Source organism: Struthio camelus, chromosome 1, assembly GCF_040807025.1.
Source record: "Struthio camelus isolate bStrCam1 chromosome 1, bStrCam1.hap1, whole genome shotgun sequence".
Taxonomy (NCBI): Eukaryota; Metazoa; Chordata; class Aves; order Struthioniformes; family Struthionidae; genus Struthio; species Struthio camelus.
This window is the reverse complement of record NC_090942.1, coordinates 125,242,812-125,265,875: the sequence shown is the minus strand read 5'-3', so window position 1 is coordinate 125,265,875 and position 23,064 is coordinate 125,242,812. Positions and strand designations below refer to the sequence as shown.

The window sequence follows — 23,064 nt, the reverse complement described above, 5'->3', positions numbered from 1 at the left end:
AAACTTTTTAAAAATGACATGTGGCGGGGGGGGGTGTGTTTGGGTTTTTTGGAGCTTTTCAGGGGCGTTGCGTGGCTGCATTTTCAAATTTTTCTGGGCAACAGAGAAGTCTAAAATGCTTCTTTCTAAGCAATAGCTGAGATGTTGAGGGGCTTGCTTATCTCTGGCATCTAGGGCTTTAACAAAATCATTAGATCTCACAAAAAGTGGCAATGCTGAATATGAGACAGCCACGCCATCTCGAGGGCAAATAGTCACCAAGTGCCAGAGAGGGAGTGTTCTTGGACACATTTACTTTTCTAGTGTAGACATATCCTGTGTCCTTAGAAACCTGGCCCGAAGTGACAACATCTGTGACCTGGCCTGTTTGGATTGCAGTGTAGCCATCTCCAGAAAAAGGAGGGGGGAAGTAGGATGGTTTGGGCAAAGCTTGTCGGGAGCTATTGCTAGTTTGGTATTTGACCTATGCTTTACACAGTAACTCATGCTGTTCTCTGTTGAAATAAACAGTACCGAAATCCAAGCAACCCCCTGGCTCATTACGACACCACAGCTGAAGAAATCCTGGAGCAGTGTGAAGGTACCACTTATACTGTTGTTTCTATGTACTGAGGATGCTGTAACTCTCCGTGAGAGGCTTATTTTACATTGTTTATTGGTCTGAATGTCTAGAAACGCCCAAAAGGGCCTCTATAAGTGAAGGCACCCTTGATAATACTGACATGCAGAATGTAGCAACTTCACATAATCCGCTCCAGATCCACGTAAGCCTGCAGGACTTCCCTATTATGGCCTCCAATTTCAAAAGCCTGAGGGAGGAGACCAGAGGCATAACAAAATCAGGCTGTTTGTTTTGAAGGAGAAAAAGCCTATCTCTCGGCTGTTACAACATCTCTGAGATCTGTCAGCTGAGAGCACAGGATGGCTCAAGAGGCCTCACTGAGGAATATAACCATCAGGGCAGTGGCAGGCTGCATCTGATCCAGCACAGTCATTAGCAAACAAAAATGGATCAAAACTTAACAGAATAAAGACTTGCGTTGTGACAGCGGTGGGGGCAGGGGAAGGACTATCTCAGTCCGTGTCTGTGCAGATAGGAATAAAATTTATTGCCGGTACCGGGAGCACTGCAAACCATAAACAGGGCTCAAGGGTTTTAACTTGGAGAGCAGTTGTGATAACAGTACAACAACAGTTGGGTAGCAACAGGAACAAGAGAGTTCCAGATTTCCCTCTACCACAGTGTGCAGATCTGCTCTTATTAGCAGCCGGTAGTGAATTACAAGCCCTGTTTTCCCACTGCAGTTACAACACAAGGCTCTGAAGGCCTGACTGATTCTGCTTCTACCATTCCTACACCAGTATAATTTCACTGATGTCAGTAGGGCTACCCGTGACAGACATTGGTGTCAGGGCAGAGCCAAGACAGCCATCTCTCCTCTTTGGATGCTAACACTAGCCGAAAAGATGTGCCTGTTACTAGTGTTCGTTGTTATTCATGTGCCTGCACCGCTTCAACATGGTGTGATTTGGAAGGGCTGTAAGTGTGGTGATCCTCCCTCCCCCTTAAGCCAATAGCTGCCAAACATGCAGAAATCACGGAAACCAATACGAGAGCTGGAGGTCACCTTTAGCCCCCTGTGCTGTGTCCAGATCCTGAGAGCTCATCTGTACCTCTCAACAGGACCATGTTTTTGCTGCTGGCATGAATTCTGCTTGTCCTTTCTGTACATGGGGTTTGCATCTGTGCAGGATCCTAATGAAAGGGAGACGGTCTACCATGGCAGGGCAGTGCTCATGCTTAATCGCTTCAGGCCTCTCTCTTCTCTGACCTGCAGGCAAGGTCCACATGGTGGTGATTGGATCTGGCACAGGAGGCACCGTCACTGGTGTTGCCAGGAAGCTGAAGGAGAAGTGCCCAGAATGCAAAGTAAGCTGGGAGGCAGGGCTGCTCGGTGAGAATGGCGGTTACCCTGGCTTTTCCTGTCTGCGTCCTTGATCAGAATTAACCCCACAGCTCATGTGTGGCAGGGCTGAGCTAGCAGTTGTCTCTACTGATTTGTTTTTTCACCGTGAGCTTGGCTTTTCTTGGAAACAACTTGGTGTTATGCTCAGCTTCAGCCAGATTACTCAAGTGCCATAGAGGTAAAAGGCTCCATAGCACTGTTACTAATCTCTGCCCTCCTCTGTGCCCTGCACTTTCCAGGACGCACTCAGATTTCCCTTGCAGAAGTGGTTGGCCCAGCTGACAGCGTTATTTCTCCTTCTCCTGGTTAACTGGCTGCCAAAAGTTATTGCCCTGGCAGCTCCATATGAGGAGCAGACTGTGCAAGTACCTCTCATCTGCCTCTGTGAAAATGTCAGTGCAGTTGGGTTGACACCAACCATAGATAGATGATGATTCTACAGAGCTTGTGCTTCAAGACAGACTGGAGGCTTGAAGGTTACTGCCTCCCCAGCATAGCCAGTGTGTGAGTGACTCTGGTCCACCAGAGGCAAAGTCAGATGGTGTGGATCCAGCCACCGGTGGGCATGAGCTAACTTAGCTGACTGCCAGAAGCTAAGTGTGGAGCAGTGCCATCATCGCTTTTCAAGCTGAGTGCCGACACAGGCAACCTCAACCCAGACAGAAGGCTATGGGAGGTGCCACTGACAACGAGCACAGGTAGATCTAGAAAGGATATCAATCTGTGGCCACAGTTTTCTGCAGTGAGTGAACTAGCTGACCGGCTTTGTACTGAAGCAGACTAAGGATCAATCACACCCTCTCTTTTAACGGTTGAGCTTTCATAATAGCAGACTCTGCCAAAGGGATGATGACAAACAGAATGATAGCCTCTTCTACAGCAGCTAAACACCACTTAGGATCTATTTGTAAAGCCAGTGAGAAACTATTTCTTTATCCTGGAAGTGTTCCATGCTGCCAGTGGATAGGAATATTAATGATATCATGGGAAGAAAAATGTTGCTGACAAATGTTGCTGGTAAGAGCATAGGTAATTTTGCCTTTGAGGTATGTGTTTGATTATATTTGAATTCCCTCTGCGATTAACAAAACTTCCTTCCCTTAAAGATCATTGGCGTAGATCCCGATGGCTCCATCGTTGCTCTGCCCAGTGAGCTGAACAGGACAAACACCACAACCATAGAGGTGGAGGGTATCGGACATGACTTTATCCCTACTGTCCTTGACAGATCAGTAAGTAGCTGTGTGATGAGAGGAGGCCTCCGTCTGATCTTTGGCTTTACATCCAAACTGCTCCCAAGTTCAGAAGTAGCCAGATTTGGCACTTGCCCTGGCCCAGCTCTAAGGCTACTTGTGTGCATTTCCAGTGCAGAACAAGCTGTCATGCGGGGACTGGGACTCTAGCATTTCTCTAAGTAAACCTGGTCATAACTGACCTACAAGGAGAAGCCAAATATAGGGGCAGAGAAGAACTGTACCGGAGCATCAGATTTCTCAGCTCAGTCTTGATCTTCCAGTGTTCAGCGCATGCCTCTTTTACTATAAATCTGCAGTAGCAGTCAATATTGAGGCTGCCGTTCATCACACTGGGGTTTCCTGAGGTGCTTCACTGCATGCACCAAGCAGAAACCTTGCACCATTTATGGGCTGAAAGACAATGTAAGACAACAGACCACAAACTCGGTACAGCTTCTTGTCAAGTTTCCTCTTCCTGTATCATCCACCACCAGCCATGGTACTTTAAAGCCATAACTCAAGCTGTATGTTTTCCTCCAGCCTTGCTCTTAGAAACCACACCACACAGCCTCAGACCCTAGATTCTTTATATTTTCAAGTGTTGTACTAATTACTTCCCTGCTCTTTGCACATGGCTTTACAGCTTTGACCTGTGATCATCCCCAAACTCTTTTCATCGCTAGGTCTGATTATAGCTTTTGCCTGGCAAAATCTTGACCAGCTAACCTAACCTAGCCCAAGCCAGTATGAACACCATTCCCTCTTCCACACCCCAAATCTGGACCTGTCAGATATCCCAAGCTCTCTGAGGAAAGGATGCTGGCTGGAACAGCTAGAGTGGGTGCTTGCAACCAAGGACATGCCTTCCAGACTTAGGACACCTTGACAAACGTGTCTGTTTTCAACCAGTATGGAAAGCAATTCAAGGCTGCCAGATGTTGGAGGCCTGAGCACCTCAGTATGCATCAGAGGGTAGGCACAGCCTGAAATAACACCTCTAGAAACCAACGATCCTCTTTGCTTTCTCTTCAGGTGGTTGATCAGTGGTATAAATGCAATGACAGAGACTCGTTCCTTATGTCTCGCAGGCTGATTAGAGAGGAGGGATTATTGTGCGGTAAGCATCAATGACAGGAGTTGCTTGTCTTAATAAGCTTTTTGAATCTCATCCTTTAATTGTTTTGAGAGAAGAGCAGTTAAGGGCAGATGCTCATTGCATTTGGTGTCTGCTAGGTTAACAGTGTCGAATCCAGAGCTAGTGTGTAGGTCACGGTAGACTTCAGGGATGCTGCAGTGAGTCAGTGGTCTGAGATCTGACTCACTGGCAATAATAATAATAGAAGCAATAACTCTCTTCTTACTTTAACATTTTTGCACATGGAACTGGATCTTCTGAGCCTAAATCTGTTTTGGTGTAGTGTTACATGGACTGAGGAGTAGGATTAAGGGGATTCAGGATAGAACAGGTGGACTAAAACTGTTGCTCCACTAGCAACTCTGTGAGGCTGCATTTTCTGTCTTTGGACTGTTGCCACACTAGAGGTGCCAGGATTGAAGCAGGAAAGATTGAAAGTAGAGTGAATGTAAGATGTTCTCACTGAGTATTTCTGTGAGCTAAGGAGTAGTAAGTGATCCCAATGGCTTTGCAAAATGAACAGGTGCCTTCAGACATACAGTGGCTGTATTACCCCAAGAACCTCTGCACAGCATCAGCATTTTTCAGCCTTTCTTCCCTCTAAGCAGGTAGTTGTAGGTTTGTACCCAGTATCAGACAATGCGTTGGGTTGTAGCTGTGGCTGATTAAATTCCTCATAACTCACATCTGGAAAGTTTTGAAAAAAAAAAATCAGGCTGTTTGTAATGAAATGCTTAAATGCTGTTTGAAATATCTAAATTAAAGTGCCAACCTGAAAGCCCTAGCTTTGCACATACCTAAATACCAATACCCAGTTGTCTTCTTACATGCATGAAAGGTGAAGGGCATCTTGAGAGGTACTCTTCCACCTTTCTTATCTGATCTTAGGCTTTAAAATGACAGCCCACAATTGATTAAACTATCAGAAATTTCAGTCATAGGTAATTAGCTAAGCTTTTCTACACTTCTTTTCTACACTTGCTAGAGCATACTTGACCCGAAGTAAAATGTATTTACTTTCCGAATATTTAATCTCTTCCTTCTCCACCATTTTTTCTTTAAAAAAACCCAATCAGTTCTGATCCAGAACAAGCACTATTTTAAAGTAGAAAGTCTAGATGAAATGTGGTTCAAGACAAAAACATTAGGTAAATGTTCCAACGTTTTGCATACTCACAAAGTCACCGAGTTTCATTGGAAACTGCTTGCTAAACTAACTATAATTTGTGAATAGCTTCATGTTCCCAGAACTGCATTTTTCGGGCACTTTCATCATTTGTTTGAAAAATGTGACCCAGTACTACTTAACCTGCTGTAAAATACGTGCTGCCTTGAATGCAGTCTGTCATTGGTACACGGGTAGTGGAATGTGTTTGACTTCCAGTGCTCGAACTATCAGTGGAAGAATTGCCTCTGTAAAGCCAGGACCTACTGTCACTACGTGCAGCAAATCACATGCATGCACACAGACGCAGACACATTTTAAGCTTTCCCATTGCATTGGTCCTGGTATTCTGAGCATGAATGTAATGTTTATATATTTTTTCAGCCTTGATGGTTTATTTAAAGTAAATCTTTGATTGTAAAATATGTCAGCCCAGAAGCTCTAGGTTTGACATAACCTTCTCCTTACCCAAAGAAAGGGTGCAGCATGGGCAGCAGCAGTATGAATGTCCCCATAACATGCTCCTTTGGGTCCTTGGCCTACCAGCAATGCCACCAGAAGAGTGCCAGTCATAAGGTGACTTTTCTTATCACCTCATGAGCCCATTGTCAAGAGCCACCACATGGAGGTACCCCTTCAGTCCCCATCCGATTTCTTTTGGAGCGCCATACAAGACTGTTGGCTTGCTTTGCCTCCCACTCACAGAGTTTTGGGCTGCCCTGGTTTACAAGGCATTAATCCTGCTGCAGCTTGGCCTCAGTGCCTCCGTCCCACAGGCCAGGGCAGAGTGGGACCACACGTGGGGCTGCAGCAGGCACCCTGGGCACCTCTGACGTCTGTCTCTGTCTCCTCGCACCCGGCCAGGCGGGAGCTCAGGCAGCGCCATGTCCGTGGCCGTGAGGGCCGCCAGGGATCTGAAGGAAGGGCAGCGCTGTGTCGTCATCCTGCCCGACTCCGTCAGGAACTACATGTGAGTTTCTGCGCTCGCCCGGTGGTGCAAACCATTGGAGAGCCACCAGTATAAATCTGATAGCATGGTGGCCAGAGTGAGCCCTGAGCTGGGAGTCACCCCAGTACAATCTCTCAGACAAAAACAAAAAAACAGCAAAAAAAAAAAGGAGGGAATAGCATATTACAGTTGTAAGAGCCAGGGGCTGGGTGTTGGGACACTTGGGATTTATTTCCTCTTGTCGCTGACTTACTGCACGGAGTAGGAATCAGTCAAGCTACGGTTTTTGAACTTGCATGCCTAAAGTTAGGCATGTAAATAGCTGGCATGCTTCTAAGAGTTATTGAGCACCCGCAGCTCCTGTTGACCTTAAAAGGGGCTAAAAGCAGCCAGCTGCAAAAATCATGGGAGCCCTGAGGCAGTGCTGAGGTCTAGTGCATGAAACAAAGCACGACTTCTTACTGAAGATTTATAAACTTCTTCTCTGTGGATGATTTCTAGGTCCAAATTTTTGAATGATAAGTGGATGATTAAAAATGGATTCCTAAATGATGTCCAGGAGCACAAGCCTTGGTAAGAGAACTTTTGACAATATAAACTGTGTTAAGGGAATCTTTTTCCTGAGTCTGGAAATGATTATCTTCAAAGAAAAGTATTATCTTCTAGTATTTCAGAAAAATCAGTCAAGTCCAGATCCTTCTGAGAAGGCCATAATGTCAGCTCCTCTTTCTCAGTGGTTCGATATACCTGCTCACCAATCAAAAACTATAAAGGAGTCATTTCTGTCCTGCAGATGTTGATGTGCTCTCACGTGGCAGTCATTTTCCAGGCTATTTAAACTCTACTGAGCAGAATGATTGAGGAGGATATCTAGCTCCACTCAAAATCTACTCTCTGTGCTCTGCAGCTGATATTCGAGGGAACATCTGGCCAGTGGGGAGACGGGTCCCTTCAGGAGCAAGGACCCCTTCAAATAGCCCGGGGGTTTTCAGGCAGGGAACAGTACATTTTCACTTCCCAGAGTTGAGGGCCAGCAAGGGTGACCAGCTCAACTTCCTCTCGCACTCCACAGGAAAAGAGTCCCTTGGTGGCAGGGAATCCCAGATGCTAGTTGCTGCTGATGCCAGTTGACACGTGGCAGGACAAATGCCTACTGGTTAGAAAGCACCTAGTCTCACTTTCAAGACAGGAAGTGTTACTGAGGTCACCTGTTCCTGTAGGTTACAGTAACCAAAGATTATTGCAAATTATTTCCTAAAAAATTAATACTTTTCAAAGGCATCTTATATCGGGTTAGAATTGCTCTTGGCCCTTCCAGTCTCTAGACATTGCTCTGCCTTGTCTGCAGGGGTGAAGGGCTGGGATGACTTGGAAGTTCCCTGCAGTCACCAGCAAGGTAGAGTAGCTGGTCCCTGAAAAGTCACATCAGCATCTCTGCCAGGCTCTCTCCTGGAGGCACTGCAAACCCTGTGTATTAAGGATCCAAGGACACAAACTAAGGAAGTAAAACTGGTAGACGTCTGCTCACGATCTTAAAGCTAAGCACTTAGTATCTTCCCTGGATTAGGGACAGCTCAGTACCTTGCTAACTGCCAGCCTCGGGGGTCATACGGCCACTGGGCCTAGGGAAAGCGCTACTTAAACAAGACCTGGCCATGGTGGATTTATGGCATTACTGCTTTGGGGACAGCAGTGAAGTGAGCTTTTCAGGTAGACATAATATCTTTTGTGTAGTTGGTCTGATCTTTACTGACCTTGCCTCTCTGAACAAGGCCCACAGGCGCACACTCATGAATAACAACTTGGTGCTGCCATTTGTCTGTCAACAGGTGGTGGAATATCAAGGTGCAGAAACTGAATCTCTCAGCCCCTCTGATTCTTCTCCCAGAAGTCAGCTGTCAAAAGGCAATTGAAATCCTCCAGGAGAAGGGATATGATCAGGCTCCCGTTGTTGCTGAATCAGGGTATCTATTTTCACTTGTTACATAGATGGTCATTCAAATGGGAAAAGCAGCCATGATGAAACTAAAGAGAAAGTCCCATTTACTTTTCCAGTGATGTGGTAGTTGTGTTAAATTCTGTGAATTCTGCTAATTTGGTTAAATTATCTTAAATTCTATTTTTAAAATTTCATCTGCCTCCTTGTAATGCAAAGTGAAGGATAAGCACATGGGCCTAAATCCTGAGAGACACGGGTCCTATAAATGCTGCAGTAGTGGCATGGCTCAGCATTCCCTAGAACTACCTATCCAGACATTTTAGAGCCTTTATTTTTGCTAAGAGTAGTAACAGGTATGGTCTACCAAGGAAACTCCCTGTAACGAGCTAGTAAAAGTCAAAGCCAAGTCCAGTGCCTCCCAGGCTCAGCGGAGGTTGCATCAGTGCATAGGCCAGTGGGGTGCAGAGGAGAAGTGAGGGCTGGATGGGAAACACGCTCAGACAAGCAACTGGAGAGTCCACGAGTCTCTCTTCTCCCAGCTACTAAGACCTGGACTGCAACAGCAGACTTGAACTGTGGTTAAACTAACGGCTTGGTGAAGGACGAGGATCTTCTTGTCACTGGTATAATGACAGTGGAAGAAATGGAGCTGCAACAGTCTCCAGTGTGGGGACAGGGAGCCCCACGCTACCTCAGTGCCTGTGTGTTGCCTATGGTACAGCAGCGGATCTCAGATCTCAGTCTGTAGCTATCAGTCCCCAGGCTATGGTGTTGAACAGAGACATTCCCAGCCTGATACTGTGACTATGTTCAAGTGATGCCATGGATTTGGGCACTTCAGAGAGTTTCCACTTCAGAGGGTGCACAAACTAGAAATGCATGCATCGAACTGACAGCTGATGGAAGGAACAGTGCAAGTCAGGAGGAAGGAGACCAAGGGAAAGAAAGATGAGATTCAGCAGTGAAAGGCCATTCTAGGGGGTCACCGAGAGAGGATAAGCGCACACTTAAAAGTGCTGCTCAGATGCAGAAAAGGTTGGTGCTGCCTGCTGAAAGCTGCAGCGATTTAGTCACTACTTAAAGGGGAGCAGTTCAGCCCCTTTGTGACATGTGATCTACCTCAGACCTGTCCTTTTGAAAAACTGCCTCTTCCCTTGCAGACTTATTTTGGGAATGGTGACGCTCAGCAACATCCTTTCCTCTGTGCTGGCTGGAAACGCACAGTTCTCAGACCCTGTCACAAAGGTCGTCTATGACCAGTTCTCAAAGGTATCACTGATGCTGCTGCTGCTATCGGCTGATGTCTAAGGAAGGGAGGGAAAGATGCACTAGTGCCCTGAAGTGTGGGAGGAGCTGGGAGAAGAGGTTAATAAAAAGACAGAGCGGTAAGCATAGCGAGAAGTGGGAGGGCAACCATCATGGAGGTGAGAATAAAAATAGGCCCCTGCAAAAATGATGCCAAAAGTGTGTGGGGTGACACAGGAGGATACTGTGACATTACACACAGGAGCTTTTATGCCAGGAGCAATGCACTTGAATGTCCTCACCCAGCTGGACATTTTCTGAGGACTTTGGCCAGCCGGGGGATCAGCAACCACTGAGGGCCACACCCAGCCATCCTCAGGGCTCAGCAGAGCCGCTGCAACAGGCAGGGGCTCTAAAGGGATGCAAGGTAGTTCCTGGCTCCCATCAGTGTGCAGGGGAGGGAAGGCTGGGTTGGATGGTCATCAGGGGTCCAGAGGTGGAGTGAGATAAATGGATGATATTTCAGAGGTGCTGGAGGATTTATATCAATACAGGCCCAGAGATGCCCTTGGGGCTTGTGGGGTGACAGCACTGTATTCTGGCTAAGGCAAAGCCACATTGCCTGCAGCCCCCTGCCCCATTTCACAAAAATACTGCAGGTGGGTGAGGCATACCTGATCGTGGTCTTGCCAGGTCCCATCCTGCCCTAACAGGGCTACATTTAGATGGAGGAATTGGGCTCCTCACTGGTATGCTTTAAATGTGAAGTGACATGTGAAATGTCTCTTTTTGTCCCATTTAGATCAGCCTGGATGACAGCCTTGGGAGGCTTTCCTGTATCCTGGAGAACGACCATTTTGCTATCGTTGTACATGAGCAGATGCAGTGTAGGTATCCGTAAAGAGGGAAAGGATTGTATGGGCTTTGCACAAATGCTCAGGAGGGGAGAGGGAAATTCTCAGACTGAGATTGATAGGTATCAGCACAGCTGCTCCATGAGTGCAGCCCCTCTGCTTTTGCAGGAAAAACTTCTGCCCAGTGGCTCTGTGAAGCCCTGCAACTGTCAGCTATTCACCCATTGCCTTTCCTGACACAGCAGGGATGAGGGGGAAGGAGGGGAGCCTTAACCATGGGAGCCTAGGACCAGCACACCACTTGGTGTGTGTCTTCCTGGAGCACTTCCCAGCTCCCGGCCATGGGAGCTATGCTTTCCCCGCCATGTCGAGATGACATCGAAGCACACACCAGCAACATCCCTCCCCTCCACGGAAACCCAGTTTTGGGGATGGAAAGGTACCCATTATGGGACTTCACTTGGTTCCCTCACCTGACAACCAAGGTGGACAGTAGGCAGCAACTTGGAGCACACTGCCTTTGCTGTATAGCTGTAGCCTCAGGCATCTAATACCCATTTAGTCTCTTTATCTTGAATTCAAATTGTCTTGCTGGTTGTGGGCAGCAGAGGAAATAAGTGGGAAGTTAGGGATCTCCGTAGAATTAGTAGCCCACGGCAAAATCCCAAAGAGCGTTTGGGTACATTAGATACAGCTTAGGTGGAATTTAGGCATGTAAGTGCAAGAGAACAAACTACAAAACTTGCACACACACACACACACACACACACACCCCGCTTAACCACTTTCTGCTGTGCATGCCCAGAGGCTCTGCCATCGTGTCTGAACACCCTTGTTCCCACCTGCTACCTCTGGGGATGCAGCCAAGATATGTCCTTATGCCTGTGTCCCCTGAGGGGCCTGGGCAAATCACTGCGCCAAGGGGCCTCACGCCATGGGTGTTGTCAGACACCTACCCTGGAGGACCAGGGTAAGTAGAGAAAGCTGACAATGCATGTGTTACACTGTGAGCAGGCCCCTGTGGCAGAGGTGCACAAGGCAAGAGTCGGGGGGTGCGACAAGCACCAGCACATGCAGCCGAATCTATCTGCATAGAGCCTTATACAGGCCAGGGCCGGGTACAGGGATGCTCTGCTAATTCAGGAGCACCATTAGACTAGTCCAATAAAGCAGCTGTACCAGACACTTTGATTTACTGTCAAACCACTGAATAGCAACCCCCTCCCAGCTGAAACAAACCAGGCTGGTATTGCCACGTGCTGTAGGACCACGTCAGCACAAGGGCTGCTGACACACTGATGGCAGCAGGGATCACACCTTGTTACTCCCCTGACAAAAACAGGTGTGGCTGCTGGTACCTGTTCTGTAAATCTGGCCTAACATACCTTTCCAGTATAATTACGCTGTAAAACTTCCAGAGGTGCAAATTTGGCCTTATCTTGAGGGAGATGTGTTGTTTAAAATGTCAGCAACACAACAAAGCAGTCAGAAGACCCATATTTAGAGCGACATTAGAGCTGAAGGGTGAAATTATGATAATTTTATGGGATTGTACACTGAACATGCAAAGCATTCCTGCAGAGCATCAAATGCAACATTGCGCCTCCTTGACTGCCAGCAAAGGACTTCAGGTCTGAGAACCAGACCTGCCTGCTGAACTCAGGGTCTCCAAAGCCCACCGTTCACAGACATCCTGTCCCCTCTGTTTCCATCGTGGTGGCCTGTTCTCCCTGGAACCCTCACCAGCTCTAAAGCAGGCTGGGCAATCCAGCCATATTCCCACAATATGTTGCAAGCAAGACCAGTTCAGAAGGTCCTTTGAGGCATATATTCAATTCTTTCATCAAAAAACAAACAAAAAAATCCAGGTAGAATTGTAGGCAGAATTTTCTTTTTCAGATATTTTGTCATAAGATAACAAAAATCTATTTTGTGTCACATTATGGTATAAATTAAATGATATCCACCAAAAAATATCAGCCAGCTGTACTCAGTGACTCCTGCTCTGCTTTTTAAACAACATTTTCTTTTCTAGAGCTGCTGTTTTAATGCAGGCACAGTTGGTCCTTTATTTATTACTTTCTTCCTACACCTTCACAGCTTGCATTTTTTTCTCCTGTTTTGACTCTAGTGGCTAATTTTATTTTAATTCAATAAGGCATTAATCAAATTGTTAAAGCAATTTTTGCTATGTTATTTTGTTAGGGCTGGTGCAGGACATTATGAGAACAGAGTAGAAAGTGTCTCATTGCTGTTCTTAAAAAGTCTGATTATTTTGGCCTGAAAAGCTTTGTGGTGATAGCAGCAGAGCTGAAACAGAAGCTGGGTAAAAGCAGCTGGGAAATTAAGGTTCCTGCTCTGGTAAAGAATGCATTATTTGCAGCTAAATACATCCCTGATGTGATTCCAGTAATGTGACTCAGGACGCATTAGTCATCTTTGTTGAGTTATACCAGAGACACCTTTTGTCCCAGTTGAGGTTTTCTCTTAGGAAGTGAATATCAGCCCCGAGACGGCTGTGGGTCGCCCCCTCCCCCCCCCTTTTTTTTTTTTCACTAAACTGGAGTTTTCTGTGCTTACAGTCAGTGGAAATGGCAGTTCCTTCATGAAGCAGATGGTGTTTGGTGTGGTCACGGCCATGGACCTCCTCACCTTTGTCAGCAGAAGTGAAAAGAAGCAGAAATACCGCTTCGCTGCACAGAACTCCGTTTCTCCAGCAGGGTCATTTGCTCCTCCTGAACCTGAAACAAGCGACTGAAGATATTTTTATGGTCTAACCCAGCTGATCCTTTCTCAGAATGACTAGGTTAAAATTGTGATGTAATAGCCATTTGTCCACTAAATGCCATCCAGACTAACACTAAAGAGAAGTTGACTAAAGAAATTATGTTTAATAGCAATATGTGGATACACAGAGCTACCCACGACTGGAGCAGTAACGTAGGGTGGGTAGAAATATGAAGGGAATCGTTCTTATTGATCAGATTTTATCAGAAGTGGGTTTTGTTGCGTTTGTTACCAGTAGCTAGCTATATGGCGCTGCTGTTACCGGCTGCTGTGAGGAACATTGGTTTCACTGGGACTGGAGCCTGCCTCCGTGGTGGGAGAAACTTGGGGACTCTTGAGACCCACAGGCAGGCTCGGGACATGTGGCGGGGGCAAAACACGTCTCCGCGGACCTGCTTGCCCCTCTCCACCCCTCACAGGGAGGGAAAACCGGGAGCTCAACCTGCAGGCACCGCTCTCCCCCTGCCCATGCTCCCCGGGGAATCACCCTGCTCTTGCTGGAGAGCCTCCTTTTCAACTCAGGCTCCTGTTTGGAGGGCAAGGGAAGAGATGGAGGGGGCTATAGCTATATCGCAATTTCCTGTAATACTCATCTCATGAATATTCACCATGAGATCTCATTATTGAGGGAGGGAAGGGGAAGGAGAGGTTGATCTTGTTTTTGCTGTCAGAGTATTATGTTCTAAGAGTTGATAATGAAGGTCAGAAGAGCTATTTGCCATGGCTGCAAAATCATAAATGAAATCAAATGTGAAACTAATGACGTGGGAACAAACTGAATCGCCTCTGAAACCCAGTTTGGGGGAGTCACTTTCAGAACATGCTAAGAGCTTTGCAGTCTTTGCATAAGTCTCGGGAAGTGCTCCAAGGAGAGAACGACCAATTCCAATTCTGGCTTGTGGCTAAACAGCTAGTCCATATTTTCAGTCTAATCTAGTTTGTACAAGATTTTTATTAAATTATAGAATACTAAACTATTTATATTTAGGAACAGCGTCTCTGCTGCCTTTTGTTTCCTGAGTTACATAAACTATATCAGATCTTCTGCAAGTTTTTGCCTGAATAATAATAACCATATTTGTCTAGAAAAGTAAATACTCATATATTATATTATTATATTGTATTTATTTTAGCAGCTGTATTGCAGACTGAAGGATATTAGCCCACTTATATATTTCAAATACACATGAGTAAGTGTACTTCTACGTCACGGGCCTGGCTGCCAGAGGAGCGGAGGCTTAAGTCCATCTGATAGCCGGGGGGGCGTCTCTCTTTGCAGAGCTCCTCTTCGTTGGGGGTCCAGACCCTCCCCTCCAAAACTGTGGAGGACCCAACCCCCAGATCGCCCATGTGCTAAGCAAGTGCTCTGATGGGACAGCTCCCCTCCCAAAGGCAGTTCCCGAGGTTTGAGGTCAGGCGTGTGACACCTCCTTGGGCTCCTCTAGAGACACCTTGGAGGGGGCTGCCTGCCTGCGCCTGGAGACTGCTGCCACCCCCAGACATTGCCTATGATTTTATAAAATATGGTGTTCCTGGAGGTTTGAACAAAAACGAATACAATATTTGACAGAGGGAGAGGACTCGACGTTTATTTATGGAGGAAAGTTTCTCCCTTTGAGGTAAGGTTGGAAATAGAGCCGAGCTGGCGATTCCCCATCACTGTCTCAAAGGGATTTCCATCCTGCTTTTTGCTCTCTGCACTCCCAGCTCACCCGAGAGCAGGGTGCTGCCTCTGCACGGGCCGAGAGTACAGTTTGGGGGGCTGAGCATTAGCCCGGATATGTGAAATAAGAAGGCTTTAACAAAAAAATGACCAGAAGAAAATCCAGACGACGGACTAATAGCACATAACCGCAGCCTAGGTTTCTGCCGCCCTCAGACTTTTTGCAGTATCCACCTTCCCCACGGCTTTGTCCAAGCAACAGTGCTCTTTTTAACAAACAGCGGTGCTGCTGCGCAGTGACTGACAGCTGTAAACAGCCTACGTTACAGGCAGCTGCGCTTCAGCCCAGGGCGAAATAATTGCCGAGTGTTAACCCTGATTTTGCAGTGGCGCAGATGGCAAGTATGGCAACTGGCAGCGGGGGAACCAAAAAGTTACGCGTAAGCGCCGGCCGTTTCAGGATTGCTGCACCCGGGTGGGGTCCAGAGGCGCTGCGGGGTCCCCAGTGCCCCCCGGCCGGTGTCCCCAGGGCGCCTGCCAGGCGGTGGCAGGGCCCCCCGTCCGCCTGCGCCGGAGCCCAGGTGTCCGTCCCCCAACCCCGACGGCAATCAAACGGGCCGGAGGAGAGGGAAAGCCGGCAAGGAGGTGGCCACCAAACGCTGAGGCCAACGCGACCGTCGCCCCAGCGGCTGCCTGCACCCGGCCTTGGGCGACGGCACCGACCCCCGGGCGCCTCTGCTCGCACGGGGGGGGGAAGGAGCCCGCCGTGCTCGGGGCGGCTCGTTTGAGCAAAGTCTGGGGCGCTGCAGAGCGAACAGGGGGGAGGTTACAGGCTGAAGGAGCTTCACGGGGATGGGGGGGAGGCCTGGCAGGGCCGGTCTCGGGGCTGAGGACGTAGCCGCGGCTGAGGCCTGCCACAACCCCGTCTCGCTTCCCCCGGGGGCCGGAGGGAGACGCCCCAGCTCTTCATCCCCTGGCTTCAGCCCTTTCAAATCCCGCCATCCCCCCCCCAACCCCAAACCACCCCCCCCCCCCCCCGCAGGATGGTGGCCCTGCAGCCGGCGGAGACATCCTGGCTGTGTCTGAAGCCAGAGGGAATAAACTGACACCACCGGCCAGATAAACATCTTCCCGGCCCGGCCCAGCCACCTTTTGCGCCACGACGGCTTCCCCCCCTCCGCCCCCACCGCCTCCGCCCTCTCCCCTCGGCCGCCCGCATTTCACCCCGCGGCCACGGCCCGGGCGGCGTATAAATAGAGGCCAAGGCCGGGCTGCCGGGGGACGACGGCGGACGTCGCTCCGGTCCCGAGCCCGCGGCCCCCGCACCGCCACCCGCCAGGTAACGGGCCCGGTGGCGCGGCATGGCGGCCTGGCGCTGCCCCGCCAGCGCGTGAGGAAGGCGAAACGGGAGCGGGTCATGGGGGGCCAGAGTCCGCCTTTCTGGAGCCGAGGAAAAACGGGCTTGGCCCGAGCAAGAGGCGGCCGCCTCCGTAGCTGCCGGCCGACGATTTCCTTCGGCGCCTGGGCCGTTACCGAGAACAGGCTCTGCTGAGCCTATTGCCGGGCGAAATCATAAGCGTGGAGGGGTTGGGGAGCTTCCTGCGGGCCAAACGCGTCTTCTGGCGTTTTCACGTGCTCTGGGTAAAGCCCGAAGCGGGCTGCAGACCCGGGCAACGGCCAAGGGATCTCCGCGCGCGGTGGTGAAAGGGAAATCCTGCAGGCAAGTCTCGCGGCGGGGTAGCTGCAGGGAGCAGGTCGGGGCTCGGTGCTGTCAGCACAGCCACGGGGCAGCTGGAAACAGTGGTAAAATAGCAGCGGTAGATTAAAACGTGCGAATGAAACGGCAAGTGGCAGAGCAGTCTCTAATAACGAGGAAGAAGCAGAGCGGTAAGTAACTTAAGCGTCAGTTTGCTTTAAAAACAGGAAGGCTTTAAAGAGTATTACTTTGTGTGCTCTCTCTCTCTCGCTTGCAAATTAAGGACACACGGAGTTCGTGCCTTCAGGCTTTTTCCATGCAATCATGCAACTTGTAAATATTTTTTTGAAAATGTTAAGAGCAATTGCAAGTAGTTGCACGTTTCCAAAGGTAGAAAATTGAGGATATCTACTGCACAGCATGAAAGTAATGATGTAATTGTAATCAAAGGTGGCATTGGGGCAATCAGACAAGTGGTCCAGATTGGAAGGATTCAGCGCACCAGGAAAATGAACATATGTGATACAGCAAGATGTAAGATGAGTCACCTCAGGGAAAGGATCTGTAAGTGCAGGCTACGCTTGCAGAAATGCAGTGTGTTGAAACGCTGGCTTTCCAAAAAAAAAAGGCAATTCTGGGGGTTGAAATAGAAAAGGAAACCAGCATGAGCTGGCCAGGTGATTCGTGCCATCCTAGAAAGTCTAAACCCAGCTGGCGTGAGCAGGCATGGAGAGGTGGTTCGTTTCTGTGCCTGGCTCCGGTGAGAGGAGCACCGGCACCCTGCAGCCCTGGCTGAAAAACGGTTGGCTGAAAAACTGGAGAAGGCAAAGAAGAGTGTCGTGCAGGCGTGCCTGAGATCTGAAATATCTTCCTTATGAAGTGAAGGCTTCACAAAGTGAAATCAGGACTAGGTGACCTGCCTGGCTCCTCGTGGGGGAGCGGGCTGGTTAGAAAAGATGAGCAGAAAACCACTGGGTGGCTAATGGCATGGCAAGAGTGGCTGGGAGTGGAAAGCCAGACATATTCAAAGGAGAAATAAGGTCCAAATTGCACTAGTGGCTGTGGAACAGGCTCCCAGAGGAAACCGTGCTGCTTTTATCTTGTGGCATTCCCAAGCCCGAAGGCCTCTCAGGGAGAATTAGTCACTGAAACTTAAATCATTAGGGTCAACACAGGGGTAAAGAAGTGCCCTTCCCTGGCCGGGTGATCCGTGCCAAGGCTGTGTCAGGTGGCGCTTCATTATCCCAGCACCCAGGGTACAGCGGTCCGAGCGCCCGACCTGTGCAGTACTGACGCACTCATGACTGCGATGCCTCCCGGTGGGCAGGGCCCCTGCAGTGGGTGCTCAGATGCTGGGGAGACCGTGGCGGGGGACCCCCTGCTCTCCTTGCAGACACCGGAGGACACAGCGGGATGAGGCTTTGGGCTCTCTGGTTGAGACTTGTAATTTAAAGTTAAGCAGCTAGTTGCAGTGAGCTGCCCCAGTAGATGAGCAATTTTATGGCTAATACACAGGCTGGGGAGAGGTGTGCTCACGTGCCTGCCAAAAAAGCCCTCCCAGGCGGTGACTGGGGACGGTGGCACTGTTTTTCCCGCAACCCGTTTCCTCCCTTCTCCCCGCAGGAGCATGGATCTCGCCGAGGTGCTGTGCCTGTGGCTCGGCTGTCTGCTGCTGCTGCGCGGCGGGGCGGCGAAGCCCCTGGGACCCGCCTGCCCCTGCCCCAGCTACCTGCAGAGTGACTGCGACATGCAGGGCTTCGCTGGCGGCCAGGTGCCCGCGGGCGAGTCCTTCTACATCGACTTCGCCAGGCGGCTCTGCACCTGCGGCCCCGGTGGCAACATCACCTGCGCCTCCCGCTGCCCCCCCGTGCCAGCCGCCTGCGCCGCCGTAGGCAGCCCCGTGGCCGACGGCTGCCCCCAGTGCATCTGCTACGACGAGGATGAGCTGCCGGTGCCCGCAGGGGCCGTCACCGCCCGGGGCACCCAGATTTGCACCTGCCCTCCGCAGGGAGGCCAGCTGCAGTGCAGCAGCAGCAAAAGCAAGGAATGAATACGCTTTCTGCACCCTTTGCGTTATTCAAAGGCGGGAGGTTTTCTGCACCTTCGGGCATCCTCACTGAGCAGCTTTAAATGTTTCACACTGTCCTGTACAACTTGGTAATGATTGCGTACGTGCCACAGAGTGCTAGAGAGATGCCGCTTCTTATGTCATTTATAAGCCAGGTTAAAACATTTATAGCCGGGTGATCTTTTCTGTTGTAAGGTTTGTTCCATGGCAGTGGGCAGAGAGGTTAGATTGATAGCTGCTAGGATGCAAACAAAACAAATGCAGTTATTATTTATTTGTAAGATGATTGTACTCTCGTATGTGTGTTTATATAGGATGTAGATAGCACTACTTCAAGTCAACTTACCAGATAAACTTTGCTCCAGGATCCAGGCTTTAGCTTCTTAGAAATCCACCAAATTCCAAGTGATGGGAGCAAAATCTTGTACAGTTCGGTTTTTTTTTTCTTTCTTTCCCGCCTTCCAGGCTTTTTTTCTCCTCCTGGCTCCAGACGGACGTTGGGGGGCAGTTCATCGTTCTTAGAAGGAGGCAAACCGCTCTAGTTTCTCCATCTGTTGGAGCAAAGTTTTGAAATGTGATATAAAGGATGTAGCCTTCAAAGCCACCTCGATGAAGCAGTTACCCAAGCCTGACCCTGTTAGGAGTCACTGCAGAGCCCTGGTGCGGTAGAAATATTGTGAGTTGTGTATCTCCCCCTCACTTGTGCTCTCCTCTTACGATTAGTGATGCGACCAAGGATACAGCAGAACTTCATCTTCTGAATGCTTTAAAAGTGTATATATATATATTCACAGGAAGACTGTAATAAAAAACACAGCTTAATCAGGCTGAGATGTTAACAAATGTTATTGTATTCCTTCAAGAGGCTATATAAAATCAATTTTACTGATAAGCTTTTGGCATACATTTACTTTCCTTACACATTATCTGGTGTTACTTGGGCCAGACAAGCCCTCCCCCAGACATTTCTGCCTCGGGTATACCTAGAAACATTAAACAAGCCTTCCTTGGCTTGTGCTGCTATTCCTTTGTACTGCTCAGTCTGATGCTGTGCAACTGAGACAAGCAGCAAAAGGATGGGATGCAGGTGTAGAGTAATAAGAAAGGTGGATGAGGCAGGCAAATTTGCATTTTGAAAATAAATGAGAGGCCCCTGTGTGTTGCCAGGGCCAGACCCTGCCCATGGCTCTGATTTACCTCAGCTAGAAATGTTAAGTGCTCAGCAATCCCAAACACCATTCTGCATCTCCAGGCCGCTCCTACAAAACAAGGGCATCAAAACGAGAGGCCTTTCTGACAGCTTCCCCCATCCATAACATAGGGGGGTCACGCAAGTTTGGGGCCTTGTCAGCTTTGTTTTAATTTTTTTAGGGTTGTTTTTCCTGGGTCTGCCCTAGCAAAGACGGGCCACCGGCAATCCTACTCGCCAACCAGGGTGGCAGGAGCTCCCCACCTGCAGTATTTCCTCTGCCTCCCAGCTTTGCTCCTGCTCTCCTGGCCCAGCTCCTCACACTGCTGCGTGGGAGGCACCCAGCTCGGCCCGCACTCAGGGCACTCATAGCGAAGCATCAGGGAGAAAAAAAAAAAATCTGCTGGCAGTTAGGCTTGGCATTAGTCTACCTAGAAAGGCTGGTTACAGTCAGAAACTGTTGCAGCTAGATGGGACTGCAAAGACCTGAATGAGCAGGAATGCAAATAATCATGTTGAGCTCCTGTTAGGAGCAGGACCAATAGCTTGTGACCATGGGCGCAGGAAAAGGATTTAAGTTTGATTTTGTAGGCCTTCTGTTGAATTCAGTGCTATTTACCAGCCATAAAATGGCTTAACTGAAAAGGTCCCTGGCTGAGCGAGATTAAGATACTGACGGAGCGGTGCGCAGACTTTCACGGCAGCCGACAGCAAACCCTGGGCGGGATCTTTCAGTACGGACCTGGTGAAGAAAAGGGATTTTAGGTAAATACTTTTTGCAGCTGCTATGCCTTCATGAGGGAGGGTTTTGATTGCTACAAGCTCGTTCTCATCATGGAGACAGTCATACCCCAGCCACACAACCCAAGCCTGGGAAGGTCCCCAGCTTTGTCCCCGCTTGCAAGATGAACCTGGTGACAAGCTACCTGGCAGAGAGGCTACTGTGCACAACCAGATAAACTGAAGCACTCAGCAGTTTCACTTCTTCGTGTTTTGCCTTCCTTGTGTTTGATTTACACAAAACTGCAATAAACCTGAGGGTTTCTATAGGTGAGAAGGATAGCTCATAGCAAATCAAGATATGAAATTGCCTGGCAAAAGGCAATGCACTACTGTTCAGTGTGGAAAACCACATGAAGCAGAAAGGTAAGTCCATGTTCAGGCAGTCAGCAAATTTTTGTATTGCTTGAGCTAAGCTTTTGTCGCAGTTCAAAGTCAAGAAACTTGTCACTTATACCAATTAACCGGATTAGGAAACAGCACCTTTTACTTTCCAGTGGTTTTCTGAGGTAGACGCTATAGGAGAAAAGGTAGAAGGCAGCATCCAGCTGCGCTAAAATCCCATTTTAACATAAAGTGTGTAATAGTCATCTCATACCTCATCTACTGATTTTATTACAGCTGAGCAGTGGGAAGGTGTTTGGGGATTAGAAACGACTCTCTCCAAGGAGCAGGAGAAGACACTTGCACAGGCAGCTAGCCTTTGAAGGACAAGGGTGGAAAACCAGAGTCTTCACTCCAAATCCTTCTTGCTGCAAGGGCTCACGGAGGTCCTGTGAGCACAGCTGGGGGGGGCTGCTGCTGGTGAGCTGCTGCAGCAGCCTGTAAGAAAACTCTGCAGACCTAACTGAGGCCCCTGCTGCGGCGCATGCGGGCCCCAGCTCCAAGGTGCTCCCTTGCCTCTTTGCAGAGCAGCTGGAAGACCTCAAAACACAAGCTCTAACCTGGAGCTGAGCCCATTCAGCAGAGGCTACTGTAGCATGTATGCATGGAAATTACATATGAAAATGCATTATAACCGCAAGCCAGCCAAGTCGTCACTAAGAGTTAAGGTAAAGGGGACTCATCCCACAGCTCCAGCACAAGTTAATCTACAAAAACTTTTGGCTTCATATACATAATTACAGTGTCTGCAAAGCACATTTCTCATAGGGAACAGATTTTTACACAAAATCACCTCTCCTCTGCTCTTCTCCATTTGATGAAAAAAACCTCTTAGTTTTTAATGACAATAAAGCTCACAGTCAGACACCAGACACCAGAGTGAATGAAGCAGAGAGAAAGGTGTCCTGGTCTGCTGTGTTGCAGAGCGGGTGGGGAAGAGGGTGCCTCCACCAACCACTACACACCCAAGTGTCTTAACAGCTCCTGTGCTGCTGTTGAAGCCAGAAGCACAAGGTATTTCTTGCATTACAGGGTTTAGTTACACACTAGGTAGTTACTTACAAACATTTGAATGAGTTCACATCCTATACATAGTTGCAAGGCGTGACTATTTCAGCCCATGAGGTTGGCTCTCTTGCTTGCTTGCTAAACATTTGAGGAAATCAGAATCGCTTTGCAAATGTAGCAATTGTTCCCGAATAGTCACGAGTAATTTATGCCTCATTTTCGCCTAGGGAGGGTGGCGGTCTGCTGAGATTTGTTTACTCTTTGTCATGCATCTTCTCCTTTGTACGACTTGTCCCCTCTTGACAACCTTTTGAAAGGGGAGAATGATTGACAGACGGCAATTACTGAATGCTGTCTTTGTGCGAATGCCCTTGGCGCAGATGCCGGGACCAGCACGAGAACAACGAGGAGCAACGCTTCAACCTGAGCCGCCAGACACCCCTCTAGCTCCTCTACAAGCAGCCAAGTGTAGCACGGGAACAGTGTCTTTGCTCTGCCACCACAGCGCTACCTAACTGTTTCTGATTTAAGGACAGTTTGCAGCTTTAGACTCTGCCTGGCAGCCTCACAGGAACTTTGTCTACTTTTCATGATATTCAAATAAGTCACCACACCCTGTTACTTTTCCCATGAACTCCTGAGAAAAGGTGAGCTCCCATGAGCACACGGAGTAAAAAGAAAATCAGTTCAAAGATGATACACAGTTTAGTTGTCAGAATTCATTCACTTCGGTCGTCGCTTGGTTTTTAGCATGCTTTATTGGAAAGGGTGTTGTCCTGTATTCTCCAATAGCAATCATCTGTGTGCTTGTCTACTTTTGGACATGGTATTGGTGCTATCGGTATCTATATTTTTTCCAGGTCAGACTTTCCCTATGGCTGGATAATAGCGTAGTTTTGTGGCTACTCATTTGCATGTTTACTACAATTTTGCATCACAGCCAGATGTGTGTTTGCAGGTAAGAATCTACACCTGTTTCTTAAGTGCAAACCTACCTACG

General features: G+C 48.7%; 2 protein-coding genes across 8 annotated transcripts in view; both read left to right on the top strand.

Moving 5' to 3' along the window:
• Window positions 1–13,359, top strand: part of LOC104147154 (cystathionine beta-synthase) — a 32,297-nt gene extending 18,938 nt beyond the window's left edge. For all 7 annotated transcript variants that reach the window (XM_068915058.1, XM_068915095.1, XM_068915066.1 and 4 more), the window contains exons 8-17: window positions 511–580; window positions 1,839–1,930; window positions 3,074–3,199; window positions 4,235–4,319; window positions 6,367–6,472; window positions 6,953–7,024; window positions 8,281–8,415; window positions 9,551–9,659; window positions 10,438–10,522; window positions 13,072–13,359. In XM_068915058.1, the coding sequence (XP_068771159.1) occupies window positions 511–580; window positions 1,839–1,930; window positions 3,074–3,199; window positions 4,235–4,319; window positions 6,367–6,472; window positions 6,953–7,024; window positions 8,281–8,415; window positions 9,551–9,659; window positions 10,438–10,522; window positions 13,072–13,247 (1,056 nt within the window). In that variant the 3' untranslated portion in view covers window positions 13,248–13,359. The remainder of the gene's footprint in view (window positions 1–510; window positions 581–1,838; window positions 1,931–3,073; window positions 3,200–4,234; window positions 4,320–6,366; window positions 6,473–6,952; window positions 7,025–8,280; window positions 8,416–9,550; window positions 9,660–10,437; window positions 10,523–13,071) is intronic.
• A 2,833-nt stretch (window positions 13,360–16,192) lies between these two features.
• Window positions 16,193–22,753, top strand: LOC138061753 (fibulin-2-like). Its single transcript, XM_068915334.1, has 2 exons — window positions 16,193–16,278; window positions 18,259–22,753. Exon 2 carries the CDS (start codon window positions 18,263–18,265, stop codon window positions 18,683–18,685), a length of 423 nt encoding a protein of 140 aa, XP_068771435.1. The 5' UTR covers window positions 16,193–16,278; window positions 18,259–18,262; the 3' UTR covers window positions 18,686–22,753.
• Window positions 22,754–23,064: the final 311 nt, after the last annotated feature.